Raw genomic sequence first — 23,163 nt, forward strand, 5'->3', positions numbered from 1 at the left:
TGAGCCCCTCAAGCGTCTGCCGGGTGCCCTTGGCCCGGGCACAAGCGACACACGCCGGGCCCGGCACACCACCCCCCCCGCCCCGAAGGCGCGCCGGGGTCTGCCCACGGGGGACGGCAGCCGTGACCGGCCCCACGGCGTCCGCGGGCAGCCCCCCGGGCGCCGGGAGGATGCGGCAGCCCCCGGGGGGGACGGGACACCGGCCGAGCTGCCGGCACTGCCCGGGCACCCCGCGCCCCAAGGGGCCGCGTCCGGCGGTGCCGCCGGGCGGGATTCGGCGATTTCCTCTGGGGCCGCTGGCAGTTACCACATCCGACCGGGGAAGCCGCAGCTCCTCGGCCACAGCTCTCCCTCCGCAGCTCCCCCCTCCGACAGGGGACAGCCAGCCCCGGGTCCCCGTCCCGGCAGGCGGCAGCTCGGCTCACCGGCCCGGCACGGCGCCCGCCGGCGGCGCCCCTCCTTCGGCGGCTGGAGCCCAGGGCACCGGCGTCCCCCGCCGTCCAGGGCCCAGCCTGGCGGCCGCCCCGCAACCCCCGCGGGCTGGGGACATCGGCCCCTCGCAGCCCGCGCCGCGGCCGGAGGGAGGGCGGGGGCGAAGGTTCGGGGCTGGGGTGGGATCCTCCCCGCTCCTCCCCGGGGGGACCCCGGCACCGCAGCCGGGTGGGCAGGGAACGGGCAGGATGGGACCCTTCGGTGCCAGGGTGGGCACACGGGTCCGGTTTGCACGGGAGGGCAGCGGCGTGCACACACACACACAGAGGCAGAGGTGCACACACACACACACACACACGAAGGTGTACACACACACACAGAGGCAGAGGTGCACACACACACACACACACACGAAGGTGTACACACACACACAGAGGCAGAGGTGCACACACACACACACACACACGAAGGTGTACACACACACACAGAGGCAGAGGTGCACACACACACACACATGCACATGAAGGTGTACACACACACACAGAGGCAGAGGTGCACACACACACACATATGCACATGAAGGTGTACACACACACACAGAGGCAGAGGTGCACACACACACACACATGCACATGAAGGTGTACACACACACACAGAGGCAGAGGTGCACACACACACACATGCACATGAAGGTGTACACACACACACACAGGCAGAGGTGCGCACGCACACACACATGTGCGCGCACACACACACGAAGGTGTACAAACACACACAGAGGCAGAGGTGCACACACACGCACACACGTGCGCACACACATACACACGAAGGTGTACACACACACGGAGGCAGAGGTGCGTACACACACAGGCACACACACACACACGAAGGTGTACACACACACAGAGGCAGAGGTGCGCACACACACACAGGTGTGCACACACACGCGTGCCCAGCTGCGTGCACAAGGGTTGGCACGCGTGCAAGGTGAGTGTGCAAGGGGCTGCTTCCCCAGAGGGATGCTGGGGGGCGCGGGGAGGTGGGGGTACGCCGGGGGCACAGTGCTGTGGGGAGGAGCGTGGGCACCCCACTGGTGGGTGGACGCCCGCATGGGCCCCCGATCGCTGGGGTGGGAGCACACCCACGGCTGCACACGCTGCCCCTGCGCCGGCACCCGGGGCTGGGGGGTTCACCCCTGGGGGGGGTCTGTGCCCCCCCACCAGGCAGCACCCAGGGGTGCCCGCGGTCTGTGCCGGCCCCGGCTGCGGGCAGAGAGCTCCTCCTGGTGGCAGTTCCCACGCCAGCGTCCCCACGAGGCCCCCCCGGCCAGCAGATGTCCCGGGGGGGCTGAGAGAAGACCCAGGGTCCCCCCAAACCAACCGACGAAGTTTTATTGTCCTGTCAGAGTGGCACCAAAATCCTGACCTGTTGCTCTTTGTCTGAGGGTGATACAAGAGCAGGGGGTGAGGGGAAAGGGGGATGCACTGGCCCCCCCTCCCCAGCCCCGGCGAGGCGGGGACCGAGGGGAAGGGGGACACCGGGGGAGGCCCGTGGGCCGAGGAGGGGGGAGGAGGTGTGGGGAGGGGGATGGGGACCCTGCGAGCATCATACAAAGTGCATAGATGTGTGTGTGTGTCCCGCCATGGGGAGGGGGCGGCCTGGCCCTGGGGACAGCATCCGTCAGCCTCGGGGACGCGCCGTCAGGACAGCGAGCCTGGAAGAGACGGAGCGGGCAGGGGGGTGAGGGATCCGCGGGGACCCCCAGCCCCAGGGGTGACCCAGCCCTGGGGGTCCCCAGCTGGAGCGGGCAGGAGGGGGGGCTGCCCCTCCTGGCAGCACAGAGCCCAGGGACGTGGGGACACACTTCCCCCTGGGCCACCCTGGCCGGTGTCACGTCCCCCTCAAGCCCCCTGGGACACACAGCCTGATGTGGGGACCACAGGGAGGGGGTCCCCAGCTGTGCCCTGCCCTGGGAGGGCCGGGGTCAGTCCCCAGTGACCCCCCAGCTCCCGCACTCACCCTGCTCAAGGTTTCTTCTTTTTCAGCTTCAGCGCTTGCAGCCAGTGCGGGGGGGAGGCCTCGGACCTGGGAGGTATCGGCACTGCATTGGCATAAGCCCCCCAAAAACACCCCCGGGACCCAGACCAACCCCCAGGGGCACAACCAAGAAGGGTCCCCGGCTGATCTAGGCTCCCTGGGGGACTGGGGGGAGACTGGGGGGACAGGCGGGGAGCTGGGGCATTCAGGGCTGCATCCCAGGCAGTGTCTGGGGGGAGCAGCCCGGGCTCTCCAGGACACCGGCCCTGGGGACGCCGCACGCAGCAAAGCCTCCCCTGGCGCCCAGCTCCCCCCAGCCCAGCTCTGGCTGCCTACGAACACTGGAGGTGCCAGCCTGGAGAGCCCCCACACCCCTCAAAACCCCTTCACACCCCTAAAGCACCCCAAAACCCTCCATGCCTCTGGAACACCCCCCTCGGTACTGCTACAGTGGGGCACGGAACCACGTGACAGCCCCCCAGCACCTCCCCACCCTTCAGCATCTTCCCCCCATCCACAGCATCTGTCCCCAGATGCGCACACAGCCCCCCAAGCCCCCCCTTTCCCGCCCCCGTGGCTCCCTAAGCCCAGCCCTCTCTTCCCCACAAGGGTCCCACGCCCCCAGCACTCACCCCGAGGACTTCTCCGGCTTGGGGGGCAGCGCCAGGGGTTTCCCACTCAAGCCGGGGATCTTGCAGGACTTGGAGCGCTGCACGTGGGGGTCCTTGGCGGGGGTGGCCTTGCTGTCCCCTGCCGGTGACCCCTCCTCAACCGAGCGGTTTCGTCCCCTCAGCTTGGCCTGGGTGCAGCAAAGTGAAGTCAGGGGGGGCACGTTGTGCTCTGCCCCCTCCACATCCTCCCACCGCCTCCTCCCCATCGCTCCCCACACTGCCCACCTTTAGCCCAGCCCCCAGTCCCAACCTGCCTCAGTTTCCCCTCCCCTTGTTCAACCCTCCCTCTCTCCTGCCTGGCCAGGAGCCATCACCCCACTGCCTGGGGATCCTGGGGGTCCCCACCTTGAGGGCGGAGGTGCTGAGGCCGGGGAAGAGCGGCACCTTCACCCCCTTGCTCGACAGGGACGCTCGCACCCGCCGGCTCTTGGGTTCCTCCGCTGCCTCGTCGTCAGAGGATGCTGCCAGGGCTGGACGGGGCTCTGTGGGGAGGACGTGGGGGACAGTGTCACTGTGAGACGCCTCTGCCCAGGACAGAGGGCCCTGTGGTCCCTCTCCCCTTGTCACCACCCCAGGGGCTCTCACCTGTGGAGTCCCGGAAGATCCAGCTGTCCCCCTCCGAGGTGGCCCCGGGGCGGAGGGCCGGTGCCCGGTGCCGGCGCTTGCGTCCCAGGTTGGCCTTGCTGCGGTACACGCTGCTGTCCAGGACCTCCGTGTCCTGCAGAGCCCACGGGGACAGGTTAGTGCCCAGCACCCGGGAGATGTGGGGCCCCCCCAGCCAGCATGCCCACGGACGCCCACAATGGCACAGAGGGACCCTCAATCCGCAGCCTGTCCCTCGGAGGAGGTTAAGGCTGGAGGGTAAAGCCCCCGTCCCCAGAGCAGGACAGGAACAGGGCCCCCACACAAGCTGGGCACCCCCAGGGGGCTGGAGGCTGCCCCCTCACCACTCACCTCCAGGAAGGCAAATTCCTGCCCGGCGTGGTCCGAGGGTCCCTCGGGCTGAGGGGCGCCCAGGGAGAGCCGCTTCTCCTCCCAGCTCGGGGGTCTCTTCCCATCCGGGTGGTCCAAGGGGGACTCTTCACTCCCCATGTCCAGCAGGGTGCCACCGGCAGCCTCCGGCAGCAGAGGGGAGGCCCTGGGACTCTGCGGGGCAGTGGCCGGCTTGGGGAGGCCCCTCTCCTCCTCAGTGGGGCTGGGCAGCTCATGCCGGGGGGATGCCGCAGCTGGGGGGTCAGCCTGAGTCTCGCCCATGGGCGGGCTGGGGTCCGAGAGACGGATGCTTCTGCTCAGGGAGACAAGACAAGACCCCAGAGTTCCTCCAGCTCCAGCTAACACGAGCCCTTCCCCTGCCCCAAACCTCGCCTCCGTCAGCCTCCAGGGGAAACTGAGGCATGGGGAGGGCCAAACGCTGCTCCCGGGAAGTGAGGGCAGGACCCAGGTGTCCAGGACTCTCCCCTCTCTCCCGGGATGTCACACCAAGGGGGTGGCACCTCTGTGAAGTCTCCCCAAAGCCCCTTCCCAAATGCTGGCACAGAATTTGGGGTCTGGGGAAGGCAAGGAGGCTGCCAGACTCACCGGGGCCTCAGGCCAACTCTCCCCCTTGGGGCAGAGAAAGGGGCCAGACCCCCCATTAGAGTCCCCAGCCCTCAGGAGGTGGCCAGGGGGACACCAGGTGACCAAGGGGCAGGAGGAGGATCAGGGCCAGCTGGGTGCAGGATGGCGCTGGCAGCAGGAACCCACACGGCTCCCGGGGCAGGAGGTGAGGGGTCCCCACAGCCCCACACAGGGCGACCAGGCTGGGCCCTTCCTGAGCCCCGTGGGGCTTTTGCTTCCCTCCTCCTGGGATCCTTATTTTCAGGCAGCTTGAGGGAATTTATCATTTTGGGAATCCCCAGCTCTGTAAGTTTGGCAGAAATCAGGGTTCCCACATCCTGACAAAGCAATAAGGGCACGGGGCTAATTCTACCACTTTTCTGGGGGGCGAGGGAACACCAGCACCCCCCAGACTTCATACAGGGCTCTCCACGTCAGAGGGAGATCAGCCCAAGAAGCCCCGAAGGCATCATCCCCTCCTAGATCAGCTCAAGACAGCAGATCCTGCCGGGACGATTGAAACCCAGTCCCTCGAAAAGCTCCTGCTCCAGTTGTGGGGCTGGAGGCTGCAGGAGGAAATGCGGAGGCTGGGGCAGAGGAGCTCTGGCAGCCCGGGGCCAGAGGCAGCCGGTCCCCCGGCTACGTGTGAGGCATGGTAGGACACCAGCATGAGGCCCATGTCATCAGAAGTCCCCACTGCAGGACAGCATGGGCACCCGAGGGTGACAGGTCCCCCCCCGGGGCTGCACTGCCACCGCCAGCGCCCTCCTCCTTACCCATCCGCTGAGCCGGCGTCATCTCCTGGGCTCTGCTCCCCAGCGCCGAAGTCCCGGCTCCGGGCCGCGCAGCGGGCACCAAACGCACTGGCCCATTCCCGGCGCTTGGCCTCGGCATCGCACAGCTCCATGCTCCAGCCGGCTGCCTCCAGCTCCCAGTTCCAGCCTGGCCCTTCCAGCCCAGCCTCCTGGGGCTGGGCAGAGCTGCCCGGGGCAGGCAGGTGGCCCAGGCCCTGACCCCAGGCCATCTGGCCTAGTCCAACCCTGCTGGCGTCACCAGTGCCCACACAGCTGGCGGCATCTGGGGTGCCGAAGGAGAGATCCCTCTGCCAGTCTCCCAGGGGCTCCCGCAGGCCCTCGGACCTCATTCCGCCAGCCCAGGATGTGGAGCCATCTGATATTGCTCTGGCACTAGAGGGATCCGTCACCCACTCTGTCCCAATGATGCCGAACTGGTTGTGGCGCTCAGCTCCCCCAAGCTCTTTGGCCCAGTCCCTGCTATCGGTGGCACCGCGCTCCTGCCGGCCGGTGCTGCCCCAGCCGGGCTCCTGGGCAGGGGGATCGGGGGCACCGGAGCCAGGCAAGTCATCTTTCCTGACACTGAACGTGTCGACCAGCTCCTTTTGGCCAATGCCACACTCCCCAGCCCAGCTCAGCCGGCCAGGACTAAACTCTCTTTCTTCCTTTTCGGCATTCGAAGAGCTGAACTCGCTGGCCCAGGCCGGTCTGCTGGGGCTGAACTCCCGGTCCTGGCTCTCCGCGTCCCTGGTGCTGTATCTGTCATCCCAGGCCGGTCGGCTGGGTTTGAACCCGCTGTCCTGGGTCTCCATCTCTCTGCTGCTGCACTCGCTGGCCCAGGCCTGTCTGCTGGGGCTGAACTCCTCATCTCGGGTCTCCACGTCCCTGGTGCTCTGCTCACCATCCCAGGCTGCTCTGCTGGGTTTGAACCCGCTGTCCTGGGTCTCCACGTCCCCGGTGCTGCGCTCGCTGGCTACGGCTGGTCTGCTGGGGCTGAACTCCCTGTCCTGGCTCTCCACATCCCTGCTGCTCTGCGCATCATCCCAGGTTGATCTGCTGGGCTTGAACTCCCTGTCCTGGCTCTCCGCATCCCTGTTGCTGTGCTCATCATCCCAAGTTGGTCTGCTGGGCTTGAACTCCCTGTCCTCAGTCTCCATCTCTCTGCTGCTGTATCCATCATCCCATGCTGATCTCCTGAGCTGGAACTCCCCATCCTGGGTCTCCATGTCGCTGGTGCTGCACTCACTGGCTTCGGCCGGTCTGCTGGGGCTGAACTCCCGGTCCTGGCTCTCCATGTCCCTGCTGCAGTACTCTCTATCCCAGGCCATTTTGCTGTGGCTGAACTCCCTGTCCTGGCTCTCTGCATCCCTGCTGCGGTACTCGCTATCCCAGGCCGGTCTGCTGGAGCTGAACTCCCTGTCCTGGCTCCCCATGTCCCTGGTGCTGTATTTGCTGTCCCAGGCCGGCCTGCTGGGGCTGAACTCCCTGTCCTGGCTCTCCGTGTCCCTGGTGGTGTATTCACCGGCCTCAGCCGGCCTGCTGGGGCTGAACTCCCGGTCCTGGCTCTCCATGTCCCTGGTGGTGTATTCACCGGCCTCAGCTGGCCTGCTGGGGCTGAACTCCCGGTCCTGGCTCTCCATGCCTCGGGTGCTGTACTCGCCAGTCCAAGCTGGTCGGCTGGGGCTGAACTCCCGGTCCTGGCTCTCCATGTCCCGGGTGCTGTATTTGCTGTCCCAGGCCGGTCTGCTGAACTCCTTCTCTGGTGTCCCAGTGTCCCCAGTGCTGGATCTGCCAGCCCAGCCCAGCGTAAAATCCTCGTCCTTGCTCTCAGCGTCCCTGCTGCTGTATTTACTGGCCCAGTCTGGGGCGAGCTCCCTGTCCCCCACCTCCGCGTCGCTGGTACCATACTGTCCGGCCCAGGCAGGTGTGATCTCCCCATCCCGGCTCTCCGGGGCCCCGGGGCCATACCTGCCAGCCCAGCTGGGCTGCCTGGAGCTCGGCTCCTCATCCTGCTGCTGGCTGTGTCCCATGTCGTAGCTGCGGCTCCAGTCGGCCTTCCTGGAGCCAATCTCCTCCCCACTGCCCACACTGTCCAAGCCATAGCCCGTGCCCCATTTGGGTTTGCCAGCACCGAAGTCTTGATCCTGCAGGCAGCTTTCCTCTGCGCCACGGGACTTGGACCAGTCGCTGCAGCCCAGTCTCGCTTCCCCCATCAGCTCTGTCCCTTTGTAATCTCTGCCCCAGTCCTTCCTGGTGGTGCCGAAGGGCCCATCCTGCCGGTCCCCATCCCTGGTGCTGTGGATGCTGTCCCAGCTTGATTTGGTCCTGAATTCCCGGTCCTGCTCCGTTTCACCAGGCCAGTCTCTGTCCCTGGCCACAGCCTCAGGGGTCCAGTCGAAGGTGCCGGCCTGCTGAGCTCTGCCAATGCCAAACTCACTGCACAGGTCCTTCCGCGACCAGCCGAGCAGGTCCTGGGGAAAGAGGGCAAGAAAGGGGCAGAGGGGGCTAAAGGGGTCGCAGCCCCGGCTCACGCAGCAGAGAGGAGAGTTGGAGAGGAAAAGAGAGGGGGAAACACCCTGGGACACCTGAGGGACACAGCACTAGGTCCCATCCCAAGGGGAGGCCAGACCCTTCCACCTGCCCACCCCACCCCACGGGGCCCCCCGTTCCTGGGGGGTCCTAACCTGAACCCTTCCCCTCCCGGGACCCACCGATACCACGGCCTGGTGCCAACCCTTCCCGGCTCCTGTGGCGCCTTACCTGCGGGGAGCCACGGGCCTTGGGTGAGGACAGCAGCTCCACCAGCCAGCCCGGGTCGGCATGGGGCTGGAGGTCCCTCGGGGGTCCCTCGGCCTGGCCTGGCCCGCCGGGGCCCTGCGGGCTGGCAGGGCAGTCGTCCACGGTGCCCAGAGCTGGTGGGGCAGCCTCAGTGAGGGGCATGGGCTGGGTGGGGGGCTCGGGCTCAGACAGGTCCTGGCCAGGCTCTGTCACACAGAGAGAGGAGCAGGGCACAGTGGCATCCCGCTCTGCCTCCCCTTCCTCCTCTTCCTCCTCCTCTGACGAGCCCTCAGCCTCCCGATGGGGCACAGGGCCCCCTGGACATGGAGCCCCCTCTGCTCCCCAGCCACCGGCCCCTTGGGGCTCGCCATCCCCCTGGGAGCACGGGGGGCCCGGGGCTGGGTCCTCCCCATCCGACTCTCCCTCTGCGGAGAGCCCCGAGTCAGCCGTCTCCCGGATGGGGGACTGGGGGGGGGACGCCAGCCGCCGTGCCCCCCGCGAGGGGAACGTCCACTCGAAGGACTGGGAGAGGCTCCAGCCGGACTCGCTGCCCAGGGACAGCTCTGACGGCGGGTCCCCGGGACGGGGCAGGGCGCTCAGCGAGCCCCCCAGCGCCCCCATGCCCTGCCCCGCCATCGGGGGCTGCAGCACCCCCTCCGAAGAGCGCCGGAGCCCTGAGTCCCTGCCAGAGGGAGGGGGGCTGAAATCGGGACCCTCGGGGGACTGTGGGGACACCGGGGAGTCATCAGGTCCCTCCGGGGAGCCCGGGGGACGAGAGTCTTTGGCAGGGGGCTCTGGGGGTGGGCTGGGGGGACCTGGGTACTCAGTGGCAGCCTCGGGAGAGCCGGGGGGGCAGGTGACTCTGGGAGGCAGTTCGGGAGTGCCAGGGGGGCTGGCAGTATCGGGGGATCCCTCCCCAGGAGTGTGGGGGGAGCCAGGGGAGCGGGAGATGCCAAGCCAGGGTTCGGCTGTGGAGGAGGGAGCGCCGGGGGCCTGGATGGAGGCGGCTGAGACCTCAGCTGGAGGCTGAGGTGGGGGTTCGGGGGAGCCAGGGGCCAGGGTGGGGGACCCAGGGACTGGGAGCTCTGGGGGGGCATCGGGAGAGCCGGGCGCCGAGGCAGAAGGCTGGAAGGGAGCTCCTGGGGCCGGGCAGATGGGGGGCCTCGGGGAGCCAGGGGGTCCGAGGGCACCCGGCTGGAGAGAGGAGAGCTGTGGAAAGAGCCGGAGGAGAGGGGATGTCTTGTCACTCGAGAGGAACGCCCCAGGCGTCACCCACCCGCAAATCACAGCCCCTCTCCACAAATCCGAGGCAGCCCGGGTGGCTCCCAGCGGGCCCCCAACCCCATTCCATGGCCGGGGGCCACTGTGAGCCACCCAGGCTGAGTGTCCCCCCCTCCAACACCCACCCTCCGGCAGTGCGGAGACAGATGGAGAGGAAGAAATGAAGCAGGAAGAAGTAAAAACACCCTCAGCCCGGATCCCCCACCCCACCGTGGGGCTGGGCACCCCCTTGCCAGTGTCACCCTGCCGGCTGCCACCCTGGTGTCACCACGGCCCGGTGTCCCAGCCAAGCACGGGGAGAGGGGAGTGGGGTTGGCAGGGAGCCCGAAAAGGGCCTGCCCTGCCACATACCTGCCGGGTCACCAAACCCTGGCTGGTGACTCACGGCTGCTCCCTGCCCACGCCTCGGCAGCAGCGCTGCCACACGCCACCCCCCCTCCAGAAGAACCTGGCCCCGTGCCCGGGGAACCCGGCTTCACCAGAGGAAGGGGCGGTGGGCACCCCGAGGAGAAAGGAGAGACACGCACCCCGCAGAGAGGGAGCCCCGGAGGAGACAGGAGAGCCCCGAAGGAGAGAGCCCAGGAACGGAGCTGCCGCAGCACGGGAGGGCGAGGCGAGAACTCACGTCAGGGGGGGTAGGTGGCCTCCGGCGTCCGCGGGGGTCCCCGGCACAGCTTGGGCCGGCTGGGGGGGAGCCGCTGCCAGAGAGAAATGGGGAAGGAGAATGAATTTTTCCCCTGCGCCTCCACTCTTCTCTCCCCCCACCTGCCGAGGCACCTCCCAGCCCCAAACCACCCGCTCTGGCCGCAGCAGGATGGGGTCGGGTGAACCACAAGAGGCCCTTCAATCGCTGCAAGCCATACCCAAAACCAGAACAAATTATCAGCAAGGTTTTGACTGCAGAACGGAGGGAGGCAAATCAGCCTCAATCCCCTTTCCAGAAAGTTTTCAGTGCTTTGGAGAGCAAGTTTCTCACACTCTGGTTTAAAATAGCCCCCGTCTCGCTCTCCCGGAGGTGCCCAGCCTTCGGGAGCATGGCCAAGCACTGGCTCTCACCCAGGACATCCTGCAGCCAGGAGTCCCGCGGATTGCCGAGTTCCCTCCGCCTTGGCACAGCCCGGCAGGAAAAAAAATAGCAAGGATGGGAAAAAGGGAACGTTTCCCCAGGGGAACGACCCCCTCCCCGTTATTCCCAGCCCCAGGGCAGCCCCTGCCCAGGGAGCGGGATGGCTGGCTGGCTGGATTCCCGGCCCTTGGGGGCGGCAGGCGCGGCAGCAGCTCCTGGGCCAGGACGGCCCGTTCCTGTGGTCAGAGCAAACCGCCCGGCACGGCGGCGGCCGCCCCGGCCTTCCCACGGAGGCAGCTCAAGGCGCTGCCTGCTCAGGAGGAACACCGGCCTCGTACCGCCAACCAGACCTCAGCTCCGTTATTCCCATCCCCAGCATGGCTCAGAGCAAAATCTCCCCGTCCCTGCAGCCCCTCGCCCCCCCGGGTTGGTTCCCAGCCCCTCACCTTGTCTCAGCAATCGGGTGTTCGCCTTCCCCCGTCCCCAGCTCGCCCGCCGTGGGTTGGGGTGTCTGGCGGGCTTCGCTAGGGGGGGCTCCGTCCGCCTCCCCGCTCGGACGTCTCCGGAAGGCGGTGAAAGTCTTGGAGCCGAAACGAGAGGAGGGATCAGGGCAAAAGGGCGAGAGCCGGGCTCGGTCCGGGCTGCCCGGGCCCTCCCTGCTGTCCATTTTGGCCAGGATCTCCTCCACGGTGGTGCCCGGAAATCGCTCCGGTTTGGTGGCCACCGGCACCGGCGTCACCTTGAAGGGAGCCGGGCCTTTGCGAGAGGGTGTTGGTGGGGCGGGGGGCACCTCCTCAACAGGGGCCGGACCCGGGTCCTCAGCAGCTGCGACTGCGGGGGATGGAAGCCCCTTCCCGTTGAGGGTCTCAGGTGACTTGAGGGTGAAGGAGGGACGCCTGAGGGGCCCCCCCGAGCCGCCCCCACTGTAGGGCTGGGGCCCTGCCAGGCGGTTCATCTTCTCGGCGGAGGGCAGCTCTGGGCGAGGGTGCCGTGGCCCTGGCGGGGGCTGCGGCAGGGAGGGCTTGGCGGGCACGGCCGGCTTGGGCAGCACCCGGGGTTTGGGCCGCACCGGTGGCTTGGGGCGAGCAGTGCCTGGGAGAGAGGAGAATCACCACGTTGGAGGAGCTCTGCAGCCCCGCTGGGCTCCCCAGGGAAGGCCAGCGGGGCACACCAGGCTGAGCACAAGCCTCGGGCACCAGGGGACCTTCCCCAGAGCAGAACAGGCCAGCAAACACCCCCCCACCCCAATTTCTCCCAGCCCCACAGGGACAGACCTTTCTCGGGGCTGCCGGCCGCCAGCCCAGCCCCGCCGGTGCCCGTGGGGGAGGCACAGGGCACGGCAGGGCGCAGGGGCTGCGGCTGCGAGGCCATGGCAGAACTGTGGCTGGGGCTCGGCAGACACAGCACAGGGTCAGCCCCTGGGGAGAGAAGGAGGAGAGAAAAGCGTTACGGGGAGGGTCCTTTTGCCCAGGGGCTGAGGCTGGCAGGACCCAGGGGCCAGCAGCTGCCTCCTCCAGCCGTGCTGCAGCATGGTGCCAACCCTGTGCCAAAGCCTCGTGTCCACCTGTGCCGGCAGCTGGACAACGTGCCAAACCGCTATCGCACCGCCAGCCCTCTCCTCGCAGGGACCGCCCTGTGTACACCGGCCCCGGCTCGCCCACACCACGAGGGCAGGGCGCAGGGACCCCAACACCGCCTCAGCCCCCCTCTGCCTGCGCCCCTCGCACACGGCAATAACGGCGTGTACCCTGGAGCGGCTCCCACACTCCGCAACCCCCAAAATCCCTGCTCTTCCTCATTTGCCCAGCCCAGTCCGGCATCAGCCCGCCCCAGCCCCCCAACACGCACACGTCAGCCCGTCCCAGCCCCCCAACACACACCCCTCACCCCCACCGACCTGTGCCAGCCCCCCCAAACGCCCCCACACACCCCCCAGTTTGCCCAGTAACCACACCCGCCCTCTCCCCGGGTTCGCCTGCGCCAGCCCCAGCCCCGGGGCTGAGCCCCGCGGGCTCTGCCAGCCGCCCCCGACCCCCGCGGGGTGCCCCGCTCACCTTCCCCACGGCAGCCTCATGTCCGGGGCGGGCCGGGGCCGCGGGTGGGGGGTTGCCGTCCCCACGGGTCTCACGCTGCGGCCTCTCCCGTGACTCACCGGGGCTGCGGGGACAGGAAAAACCCGCTCGGTGCCTCCTCCCGGGCCCGGCCCTCCCCTCCTCTCCCCGCCTCGCTCTCCCCCCCCCGCCCCGCGCTTCCACCGGCCGCCCCAACCCACATCTGGAAGCCATCGGGGGCCCCTTTCCCAACCCCTTTGGCAACCCCGGGACGGTGACGAGGCCGCGGGACGGGATGTGGGTCCTTGTCGTCGTGTCGTCGTCCCCCCCCTCAAAAAGTCCTCCTCCTCCTCCGGTGGGGCCTACTCCCGTTGCCCCGGCAACGAAGCCCCCCGCTGGAGTAGCGGGGTAGGCCGCAGGCCAGCGGGGCCTAGTCCCGTCGCCGTGGCAACGGAGCCCCCCTCTCGATTTTGGGGAAGGGGAGATGGAGTCCCAGCGGGCCCGTTGTGCCCGCCGGGGGACGAAGCCGCGGGGTCCCCCGCGGCTTCGTCCCCCGGCGGGCACAACGGGCCCGGGGGGACCCCGGTTCCCGGTACGCGACCCCCGCTCACCCTCCGCCGCGGCTGCTGATGCATATTCATGAGAGGCCACGCCCCCTCCTCCCCACTGGCCACGCCCCCCAGCAACCAGCGAGAGCGGCGGCACGGAGCGGCCCCCGGCGCCGCGTGGCCGGGCGGAGCAGGGAGAGGAAGGGGATAGAGAGGCGCCGGGGGTTACCATAGAGAGGAGGATAGAGGGGCAACCGCCCCCCTCCCCCAGACCCCCAACACCTCCCAGACACGCCGAACGCCCCCCCAGACCCCCCCAGCACCCCCCCCACCCCCTCAAGTCCCCCCCAGCACCCTCCTGAAGCCCCCACAGCCCCCCAACACCCTCTCACCCCCCAAAACTCCTCCCCTGCAGCCCCAACACCTCCATCACCCCCTTTAAGCCCCCCCAGCAGCTCAAAGCCCCCCCAACACCCTCCATGCAGCCCCCCAACACCCCCCACACTCCCCTGCAGCCCCCCCAACCACCCCAGCACCCTCTTCCCCCCCAGACCCTCCTGCAACCCCAACACCTCCCTGCGGCCCCACCAGCACCTCAAGACCCCCCCAACACTCCCCTGCAGCCCCCCCAGAACCCCAAGGCCCTTCCAGATCCCCCTTGCAGCCCCCCTGCCCCCCAGTACCTCCCTGCAGCCCCCCAACACCTCCCCACAACCCCCCAGCACTCACGTGCAGCCCCTCCAACAACCCCCCCAGCCCCCACAGCCCCCCAACACCCCCCAGTACCCGCCTGCAGCCCCCCCCCACAGCCCACGTGGGAAGCGGTGGCCGTAGGGACCGGCACTAATGGCCTCGGCCCCCCCCCGGCTCCCCCCCAGCAGCCGCGGCTAGCGGCAGAACCCCCCCCATGGCACCGGGAGGGAGCGGCCCCGCAGCCCGGGGAGGGGGTGCTCAGCCCCAGCCCCTGCTCAAGTCTGGCTGCGGGGAGGGGGCCATGCCCCCGCCGGCTCTGCACCCACACGCACGCCCTGGGGGGGTGTTTTTTTATTCAATCCGAATAGGGACCCAAAATACAAAAAATAAACAAAACCAACAAGGAAAGAAACAAGGAAACAAACCCGAGTATTTAAAAAAAATAAATTGATGCGGAATAGGGCTGAGGGGGGGCTGCCGCCCCCCAGGGACCCCCTCCACGGGTCAGGCTCCCCAGGGGGCCTGGGGGGGCTCCCCGTGGCCGTGTCCCCTTGGCGCCAGGGGGTGCGGGGGGGTCCGGAGCCCAGCCCCGGGCCCTGCGCAGTCCCCAGGAGCGGCTGGGGGGGGAGGGCTAATCCGAGCCGGACGCCGAGTCCTCCGAGCTGGGGGGCGGGCTGGGCCCCCCCTCCTCCTCCGAGTCCTGCGGGAGAGCGGGAGGTCAGTGCGGCACAGGTGAGCTCATCAGGGCAGGGGGTGAGGTCAGAGCAGCAGGGATGACATCACGGGGCAACCAGGGATGAGGTCATCAGAGCAGTGGGAGTGAGGTCAGCACGGCGCAGGTGAGGTCATTAGGGCAGCGGGGGATGAGGTCATCAGGGCAGCGGGGGATGAGGTCATCAGGGCAGTGGATGAGGTCACCGCGGCACAGGTGAGGTCATCAGGGCAGTGGGGATGAAGTTACCAGTGCAGGGGATGAGGTCATCAGGGCGGTGGGGGATGAGGTCAGAGCGGTAGGGGATGAGGTCATCAGGGTGGCGGGGGATGAGGTCGGGGCAATGGGAGATGAAGTGAGAGTGGTGGGGGATGAGGTCAGAGTGGTAGGGGATGAGGTCATCAGGGTGGCGGGGGATGAGGTCAGAGCAGTGCTCCCGTTCCCCCGCCTCTCCCGTGCCCCACAGCGGGGACGGGTGACAGTGGTGACATGGGGACACAGCGGTACCGGCGGGTCCCAGCCCCCCCGCGCCCTACCTCCTTCTTGCTCTCCCCGGAGGAGCTCTCGTCGCTGGAGACAAACTCCTTGCTCTTGAAGCTCTCGCTCATGCTCTTGGCAGGGGACTTGGTGGAGGACAAAGACTTGGAGGCAGCGCCTTTCTTCTCCGCTTTGCCCTTCGTCTGCTTCTCCTGCTTCTTCTTCTTCTTCTTTGACCTCTCCCTGAGGGCGAGGAGACGCGTGACCCCCACGCCAAGAGCCCAGGATGCTCCTCACCCCCTGCAGGGGCCCCGGCACCGCGACAGCGGGGAGCACCCGATTTCAGCGGGGTAAAGCCCTGCCACCCCCTCCCCAGCCCACTCACGCCTTCGAGCTCTCAGACTTGCCGCCCACGCTGTACTCCTTCATGGCCTTCTCGTAGTCCCTCCGGGCGTCCTCCGCCTTGCGATCCCACTCCTGCAGCAAGAGCGGCGGGTGAGCAGGGACTTCCCTCCTCCTCCTCCACCCTCTGAACCACCGGGGCCCAACACCGTCCCCACCCACACCACACCAGCGCTCTCCACCACGTCCCATGCCGACCCAGACGGCCCCTGCAACTCCACTCGCCTCTTTCTTCTCCTTGGACATGGCTTTCCAGAGCTCCCCAGCTTTCTTGGACAAGTCCGTGATGCTGATGCCGGGATGGTCCGACTTGATCTTCTCACGGTTGGCGTTCAGCCAGAGCATGTAGGCCGACATCGGCCGCTTGGGAGCGTTGGGGTCTTTCCCCTTCTTGCTCTAGATGGCAGAGAGCGGAGAGAACACGCATGGCAGCCTCCAACGGCACCACTCGCTGCAGGCCGCGGCACCCGGGGCTGCCTCAAGACGAGGGGCTGGGTCTCAGCTCACCTCCGACACCCCACCGGCCATCACGCCGCACCGCCAGGGGAGGGGGGCTGGCAGCGCACACCTGGGGTGGCTGGAAGAGAGGGCTGCTGGAAGGAGGAGACAAGTCCTCCAAAAACCCAAAGGCCTGGCCAGGCACAACGTGCCCTTTGGCAAAGACTCCACTGAGACTGAGCTGCGGGACGCAGCGAAGTCGGGCTTGGACAACTGACCCGGCCAGGGCAAGCACGGCCAGTGGTGGCACCAGACCAGATTGCGGCAGGAGGCAGAGGTGAGTCAGCTCTGCCGGCATCGCTCCCAACAGGGAACAGCAATCCACGCTCCGGGAGCGGCTCCTGGTCCCCACAACCCACCATCACCAACCGCTCACCTCCACCTGCTTCTTGCGGGGCTTGCGTTCTTTGACGATCTTGGCCTTCTTGGCTGGCTTCTTCTCATCCCGGTCGCTGTCGCCATCACCACTGGAGGAGCTGGCCGAGGCGTTGCTATCAAACCTGCGTGGAGGTACTTGGCGTCAGCGACAGCTCGAGACCCCCCACCCCAAGAAGACGAAGCACGAGGTGGGGAGGACGCAGCAGCGACAAGCAGGCGGCAAGACCTGCCCCCCAACTCCCCCAGCCTCTGGCAACCCATAACTCGGAGACTTCCTGAGCTGAAGCTGTTGTGTGCACGCTTAACAGCTCTCGGGGGACCTTCCTTCCACGAACACGGCTCATCATTTTCTGACTTCCTGTAAATTTTAGGCACTCAACGCCACACAGCTCAACTCCACCGAGATCCACCTCCTCCCATTGGGCTGAGCCCGGATCTCACCAGCAGACGACAGCCCTTCACGCTGCGATTCTCACCCACCCTCACCCCCAGCTCAGGATTTCACGGCGCCACGTCCCATCCTCCTCCCGCCGTTCTCTTTCCCAGGCTGAGCGGCCGAGGCCTCCTCCAGGAGCCATCCGATCCCCCCGACGGCCCTTCCCGAACCCTTTCAAGCCGTGTAATGTCATTAGAGCAGAGAGTGCCCAGAACTGCAGCCGCTTCTCGAGATTTTTAAGTCCAGGGATTTGTAAGGTGATACTGGCTGTGCCCGCAGCATTCCCCTACGTTCACACAGCCCCACGCCGCCACTGCCCCCACACGACACCCCCAAAACAGCACCTTCCAAAAGGCCCCCCTAGACAAACCCCTGCCCGGCCTCTACTCACTCTTCAGCCACATCGTCGTCCTCCTCTCCGGGGTTGAAGGACTCATCTGGAAGGAGAGAGAGCAGGGGTCAGCTTATAGCGAGGCGAGGACCGACAGGACTTCACCGTAGGCCAGGGGGAGAAACCTGAGTGCCCAAGACAGCCCCCCGGCAGTCCCTCACGCCTCCCCCAGCCTCAGCCCTCACCCGTCTCCTCCCCAGAGCCGTCACTGCTGTCGTTGGCGTTCTCCTCCCGGATCTTGCCCTCCTCCTTCATCCTCTCCAAGTAGGCATCGTGCTGGTCCTCGTCAGAGTCCGCGTATTCGTCGTAGCTCTGCTTCATGCCCTGCGGGAGAGACGGCGTGAGAGCCATTCCCTGCGCCCACCCCACCTGCACACATTCCCCCCTGGAAACTGCAACTCCTGGCATGCTCCTGGGTGGGCACAGCCCCGGACACATGCACGGGGCGGGGAGGACGGGACACCCGCCACGTCCCCTCCTTCTCCCCATCAGGGCTCCAGAGAGAGGGGAGCAGAAAAGTTATCTGAGTTAGGGGGGGCCCCTCTCGCAAATCATGCCGAGTTACTGGGTTTAGTCAGGGACCACCACGGCCATGCACAGGAAACCTGCACCAGGAAGAGGAAGAGGAGAAAGAGGAAGGGATATCGCACGGACCTTTTTCCTCTACAAGGGCAAGGAGAGAAAAGAGAGGTGAAAAAAAGGGGAAAAGCAGCAAAATCCTGGAGAGAAGACAGCCCCCAGCCCTCTCCCCACCCCAGCCGGCGGGGCAGCGGTTCCAGTGGGGTGCGGGGAACCAGCCCTGCTCAGCAGGTACCTCCTTGAGGCCTCGGTTCTTGATGTTCAGCTTCTTGGCATTGACGAAATCAAAGAGCTTCCCGTACTCCTCCCTGCAGGAGAGGGGGGGCAGTCAGGGACGGGGGGCAATCGGGGGGCAGCCCGGCGGGTACGGCAAGAGCTTGGCCCGCGCCCCAGCACCTCTCTATGCTGCTGAAGGTGTACTGCGTGCCCTGCTTGGTCTCGATCTCGAAGTCGAAGGAGCGGGTGGTGGTGGTCCCACGGGCGAAGTTGACGAAGGAGATCTCGTCGAAGCGGATGTGCACGGGCGGCTTGTGCACATAGATGAAGCCGCGCTCCAGCGGGTAGAGGAGCCCCGAGCTGGCCTTGTAGGAGCAGGTGATACACTGGGCTCCGGAGTGCCTGCGAGAGCAAACGCAGCCGCCTGACACCACGGGGAGCAAACGCCCTCCCTGTGCCCGTCCCCGCAGCGAGACAGATGGCCCCAGCAGCCAGGACGAGGCCATCAGCAGCTCCCCCGGCACGAAACTCAGAGAGCCCCTTCTCCCTGACCACAGGAACAAGAGAGAAGGAGAGGGGCCGGTCCTGCTGCCAGAGTCGGGGGGGTCTCAAACAGTTGGCCTCAGGCTGCCAAACCAGCAGCTTCTCCTGCCCTAGGGAGGACAAGGCTTTGCATCCCTCCCCACCTCCGCACCCTTTCCTGCGGCAGGAAGATCCCATGTTCCCCCATCACACCCGCCTCGGCCGGCAGCAGCGCGCCTCACCCCTGGAAGTTGCCAGGCACCGTGATCTTGCGATTCACCAGCGCCTTCATGACCCGGCTGACCATCTCGTAGAGCGAGCCCGACATGTTCTTAGTGAGCCGCCCCTCAAAGCGTTTCTCCACCTCCTCCCTGCGTGTCCAAGAGGGCAATGGTGAGAAGGGGAGTGCAGGAAGGAGGTTGATTACCTCCCTCTGCACGGCCCCCAGATTCAGGGAGCGGGTCAAGTAAGTGGCCTGGCAGGAGAGGAACTCACTCGTTCATGTTGAGGGTCAGCGAGATGTCCTCATCCTTGGAGAAGAGCAGGATAAGGAAGTGGTAGCGGGTCTGGCCTTGCTTTATCGGGGGGTCCAGGCTGATCTGAAAAGAGAAGAGGCAAGGCCCTGAAATGCCCTGTACCCATCACTTGTCACCCTTCCCCGGGGGAGGGATGAGCCCCCATCCCCTCCTCACCACGAAGAACATCTGCCGCTGGTCCTTGTGCGGCAGCAGGAAGAGGCGCAGCACTGTCGTGTAGGGGATCTTGTAGTCGAAGGTCTTGCCGTGGAGGTGCAGGAAGGTGGGGTAGATGCGGATGTCATACCGCCCGCGAGGCGTCAGGCACTGCAGCTCCCGGAAGATGCAGATGGCATCTCCGGTGGCCTGGATCACGTCTGCCTTGGAGAGGACGTTCTGAGCGAAGGCCTGCAAGGGAAGGGAGTTATGGCTGGGTGAGGGTACCCAGCTCCCCGCTCTGCCCGACCTGCAGCCCCCTGGCCCCCAGCTCACCTCCACAGGGTCCACGCCGTCCTCCTGGGTGGGGGGAACATAGAAGCGAACCTCCATGAGCGAGACCTCGGCATCATCATTCTGGTGGAACTCCAGCGTCACCTCGTTCTTGCCCGTCGTGCACTGGGAGACGTTGCTGAGGGGGATCTCGAACACGGGCTGCTCCCCAATGTCAAAGGAGAGTAGCTGCCCTACGGGGGTGGGAGGGGAACGCAGCCCGTCACAGCGGGATCAGAACCACCCTGCTACGAGGCAGGGAGAAGGCCCACCCTGTGGGGCAGACCCACAGTGTCCTCCTAGATCCCATCTCACACAGCAGCCTCCATCTTCTCCCAAAATCCAGCAATGCTTCTCCTCTCCCCCCCTGCATTCCCATGCTCCAGGCTTTCCCCTTCTGGCTACGGACCCAGAGATCGACACCAGTCAGAACTGAACAGGAGGGAACCGTCTGTTCCCATGTTCCCCTGGTCTCAGACCAGGGAGAAGCGTCCACCAGTTCCCCAGGCTCCTTCAAGAACCGCTGGGCTCTGCCAGACGCTCGCAGCTCCCGCACTGACCCTTCTTTTACACTGAGCTTTCCCTGCCTGCAAAACTTTCCCCCCCCATTCAGGGCCAGCAGGTACCTCCTGCTTTCCTGGGATGGCCAACGTCCTCGCTGTCCCTGAGGACACCACCAGGAATCAGGCCACTGTCCAGGGGACGGGCTGGGTGATGCAGGAACAGCCGCGCTGCTGGGAAACCATCCCAGCTCCCGGAACAGCCACACCGCCCCGGCACAGAGGTTCCCTTCCCCCAGTAATGGCATCACCACCACTCACCTCCGAACCTCACCGTCCCCCAGTTCCAGCCCTTCACACACAGGTCCTTCTCCGCCAGCTCCAGGCGATAGTGGGCCTTGAAGAAATCTGAGAGCTTATCGAACTCCTGGCCGGGGTGAGAAGGAGGGAACATCTGTCAGAAACCACCGAGTACAGCCAGGTGCTGCCCAGAGCCCATAACTGGGATGCAGCCCCCCCACCACAAAGGAATTGGCAAGAAAAACAGTGGTCAGAGCTGGTTTTGAGGGGCTCAGCGCTGTGAGACTCAGCAGGAGCACAGCTCGATACCGGATAAGCACAAGGCAGCAAGTGGAGAGACGCCAGCCAGGGACAAGGACAGGCCAGGCACGCAGAGGCTGGGGGACTCACCGATTCCCGGAAACCATCGTATTTGTAGACGTGGCCATTCTTGGTGAGCAGCTTGAGGCCGTGACCGAGCGCCACGCGCCGCCACACGCCCTCGGCCAGCTCCGAGGCCTGGATGTTGTCCACCTTCCCCGTCTTGCTGTTCTTGAAGATGACGCCTTGCCGGCTCAGCCGCAGCCGCCCATCATTCTGCCGGGGGAGGCAGGCATGAGGGGGGGCTCGCCCCGCATGCAGGGGCACAGCCCAATGGCGCCAGCAGCTCCGGCCCAGGGAACCGTCGCCCTTCGGGCGCAACAGGTGGCTGCACAACCCCTCCATGCAGAACAATGTGACTTCCCCAACTGCCCACCAGCTTTGCTCCTCACACCCTCTTTACCACCCAAATTCGGGATTCGAGTGCCCACAAGAGAGTCGTCAGCACCCTCGGTGCCACTACAGTGCTGTAATTCCATCGGGCTTTGGGGACGATCTCCCAAAAGCCAAAGGGTTAAGGGTGCCCCAGCAACCCCTTGAACGCCCCCTGCCCGTTCCCCCTGTGCTGGAACAGGCTGACGGCCAACACACAGCCCTCTCGCAGCAGCTCCGGCCTGAAAGGGTGGACGCGCAGAGCTGGCATCCCCGCTCCCTGCTCCTGGAAGCGTTCCCAACCACAACCTTGCTTGCTCCGCACCGGGCTGGCACTAAAAGGCCCCATCGATGCTCCAAAACACTTCAGCCCCGGAAACGAGGCGCCTCTGCTCCCCGGCGAGATCAGCAAAACACCCTCTGCCAGGACGGGGGAGGCGCCAGGGGCGAAAGCGCCCACAGCTGCAGGTCTCACTGCAATGTGCTGCCCGGTGGGGCCCAAGTGGGGTCTCCCCGGGGCCCAACCCCCCCAGCCCGCTCACCATGGACCCCTTCACCTCCTGGTATATCTCGTTGAACTCCAGCGTGTCGGCCATGGTGGCTGGGGGAGGCACCTGGGGTGCGGGAGGGGAAGGAGGCGCAGCGCAGCGAGGGGTTCAGTTCCCCCCCGAGCCCGGCATGCCCCAGGCACAGAGCAGCTGTGGGGGGAGCGGAGGGTGAGCGGAGCTCGGCCAGGTGGCTACCGGGGGAAGATGGCTCCTGGCCCTCCCACAGGGAGCCATCTTTTCCCAGGGAGCCGCTCTGCAACCTCACCCATGCCAGCACCCCCAGACCCCCTCTGTCCCCCCAGAGCTGCTCCTGCTCCCACCCCCACTTTCCTCACCCCCCAGGACGCTGCCTCTCGGGGTGACACTGACCCACTCGTGAGGGGCAACCCGGACCCTCCCGGGACCCCTCTCTCCCCAGACCTGCCACAGACCCAGGGCCTTCCCCTGGGCCCCCCACACCGGTGTGTCCCCCCCGCATCGCCCTCCAGTGCCTCCAGCCCTGCCCTTCCCCTGCCCGGTGCCCCCCCCCACCCCAAACCACTCCCCCGCACCCCAAATTCCCCCCCTCGCTGCTCCAACCCCCAGTTCTCCCCGGCCCTGAGCTCCCCCTCCGGGGTCCAACCGCTTCCCCGGCCCTGCCGATCCCGGGCCTGCCCCCCGCATCCCGGCCCCGCACCCCATCTCTGTGCCCCCCCCCATCCCGGGCCTGTCCCCCCAATGCCAGACCTGCCCCCCCCGGGCCCGGCCCGGCCCGGCCCGCCCCCCGGTCCCAGCCCCCCCCACCCCGGTGCGACCCCCCCGGCCCGGCCCCCCCCCCGCACCGCCACCACTTTTCCCGCCTGCGCAACACGAACCTCGCGCGAAACCTCCCCCCCCGCCGCCGCCGCCGCCGCCGCCGCCGCCGGAAGCCGTCTCGACTTCCGCCATAGAGAGAAGCCGCTCTGGGCGCCGGCCGGAGGACCGCGCGGCCGCGGCGGCGGCGCGACCATAGAGCTCCAGGAGGACTCCGGCTAGAGAGGACGCGCCTCCCGCGCCCGCCCCGCCAGCGAGGTGGGGGGTGTGGGGGAATAGAGCGGCCGCTCCCCCAGCGCTCAACGGCCGCGCTGCCCCGCCGGGCACCATAGAGCGGCGGGAGGCCTTCGGGCGGAGCGGACCCCGCTGGGGGGGCACCCAAATAGGGGGCACCCCCCAAGACGGGGGCACCCAAAAAAATGGGGCACCCCCAAGATGAGGCACCCTAAATAGGGGGGCGCCCCAAAATGGGGCTACCCAAACAGGGGGCACCCCCAAGATGGGGCACCCTAAATATGGGGGGCACCCCAAAATGGCCGCCCCCCCCCATGAGCACCCCCCCATGGGGACCCCTCTCAAACCCTGCAACCCCACCTGGGGGCACCGAGCCCCTCCCCGGCCCCGCCCGCGGGTCTGGCAGGCGGGGAGTCCCGGGGGGGAGCGCGGGACCCCTCACAGGGACCCCCAGTCCGGGGGGGGCAGGCACAGACACCCCCCCCCCGTCCCCAG

General features: G+C 67.0%; 2 protein-coding genes across 6 annotated transcripts; both read right to left on the reverse strand.

Annotated features, from left to right (window-relative positions):
- Window positions 1–1,808: 1,808 nt before the first annotated feature.
- On the reverse strand, window positions 1,809–13,433 carry TNKS1BP1 (tankyrase 1 binding protein 1). Of its 4 annotated transcripts, none has more exons than XM_074586704.1 (13): window positions 13,318–13,433; window positions 12,710–12,812; window positions 11,930–12,073; window positions 11,102–11,747; window positions 10,215–10,287; window positions 8,291–9,517; window positions 5,513–8,001; window positions 4,095–4,428; window positions 3,726–3,858; window positions 3,486–3,622; window positions 3,102–3,268; window positions 2,452–2,517; window positions 1,809–2,146 (listed from the first exon to the last, which is right to left on the reverse strand). In XM_074586704.1, the coding sequence occupies exons 3-12, from the start codon at window positions 12,024–12,026 to the stop codon at window positions 2,457–2,459; spliced, it is 5,364 nt and encodes a 1,787-aa protein (XP_074442805.1). In that variant the 5' UTR covers window positions 12,027–12,073; window positions 12,710–12,812; window positions 13,318–13,433; the 3' UTR covers window positions 1,809–2,146; window positions 2,452–2,456. The 4 variants fall into 4 exon arrangements, with proteins under 4 accessions (XP_074442805.1, XP_074442806.1, XP_074442807.1 ...); XM_074586705.1 differs by lacking the exon at window positions 13,318–13,433 and adding an exon at window positions 12,960–13,194; XM_074586706.1 differs by lacking the exon at window positions 13,318–13,433 and adding an exon at window positions 12,928–13,194 and having other exon boundaries at window positions 4,095–4,425.
- An 850-nt stretch (window positions 13,434–14,283) lies between these two features.
- SSRP1 (structure specific recognition protein 1) lies at window positions 14,284–22,631 on the reverse strand. Of its 2 annotated transcripts, none has more exons than XM_074586718.1 (17): window positions 22,497–22,631; window positions 21,637–21,792; window positions 20,753–20,938; window positions 20,384–20,489; window positions 19,566–19,756; window positions 19,251–19,481; window positions 19,054–19,157; window positions 18,801–18,929; window positions 18,217–18,438; window positions 18,056–18,128; window positions 17,427–17,565; window positions 17,242–17,287; window positions 16,413–16,536; window positions 15,764–15,934; window positions 15,522–15,613; window positions 15,196–15,379; window positions 14,284–14,647 (listed from the first exon to the last, which is right to left on the reverse strand). In XM_074586718.1, exons 2-17 carry the CDS (start codon window positions 21,688–21,690, stop codon window positions 14,579–14,581), a joined length of 2,121 nt encoding a protein of 706 aa, XP_074442819.1. In that variant the 5' UTR covers window positions 21,691–21,792; window positions 22,497–22,631; the 3' UTR covers window positions 14,284–14,578. The 2 variants fall into 2 exon arrangements, with proteins under 2 accessions (XP_074442819.1, XP_074442820.1); XM_074586719.1 differs by having other exon boundaries at window positions 22,464–22,503.
- Between the last annotated feature and the right edge of the window lie 532 nt (window positions 22,632–23,163).

Source organism: Larus michahellis, chromosome 4 (genome assembly GCF_964199755.1).
Source record: "Larus michahellis chromosome 4, bLarMic1.1, whole genome shotgun sequence".
Classification (NCBI taxonomy): Eukaryota; Metazoa; Chordata; class Aves; order Charadriiformes; family Laridae; genus Larus; species Larus michahellis.

Bases quoted from the DNA above. Each gene is read 5' to 3' on its own strand.
- TNKS1BP1 (XM_074586704.1), bottom strand. From the start codon at position 12,026: ATGGCCTCGCAGCCGCAGCCCCTGCGCCCTGCCGTGCCCTGTGCCTCC. The intron at 10,288-11,101 runs GTGAGGGGCTGG...TCTCTCTGGCAG, and splicing joins CACCCGATTGCTGAGACAAG to CGGCTCCCCCCCAGCCGGCC. The intron at 2,518-3,101 runs GTGAGTGCTGGG...GATACCTCCCAG, and splicing joins AAGCCGGAGAAGTCCTCGGG to GTCCGAGGCCTCCCCCCCGC.
- SSRP1 (XM_074586718.1), bottom strand. From the start codon at position 21,690: ATGGCCGACACGCTGGAGTTCAACGAGATATACCAGGAGGTGAAGGGG. The intron at 18,930-19,053 runs GTGAGTTCCTCT...TTGGACACGCAG, and splicing joins CTGACCCTCAACATGAACGA to GGAGGAGGTGGAGAAACGCT. The intron at 15,614-15,763 runs GCGAGTGGAGTT...CTCTTGCTGCAG, and splicing joins TGTCCAAGGAGAAGAAAGAG to GAGTGGGATCGCAAGGCGGA.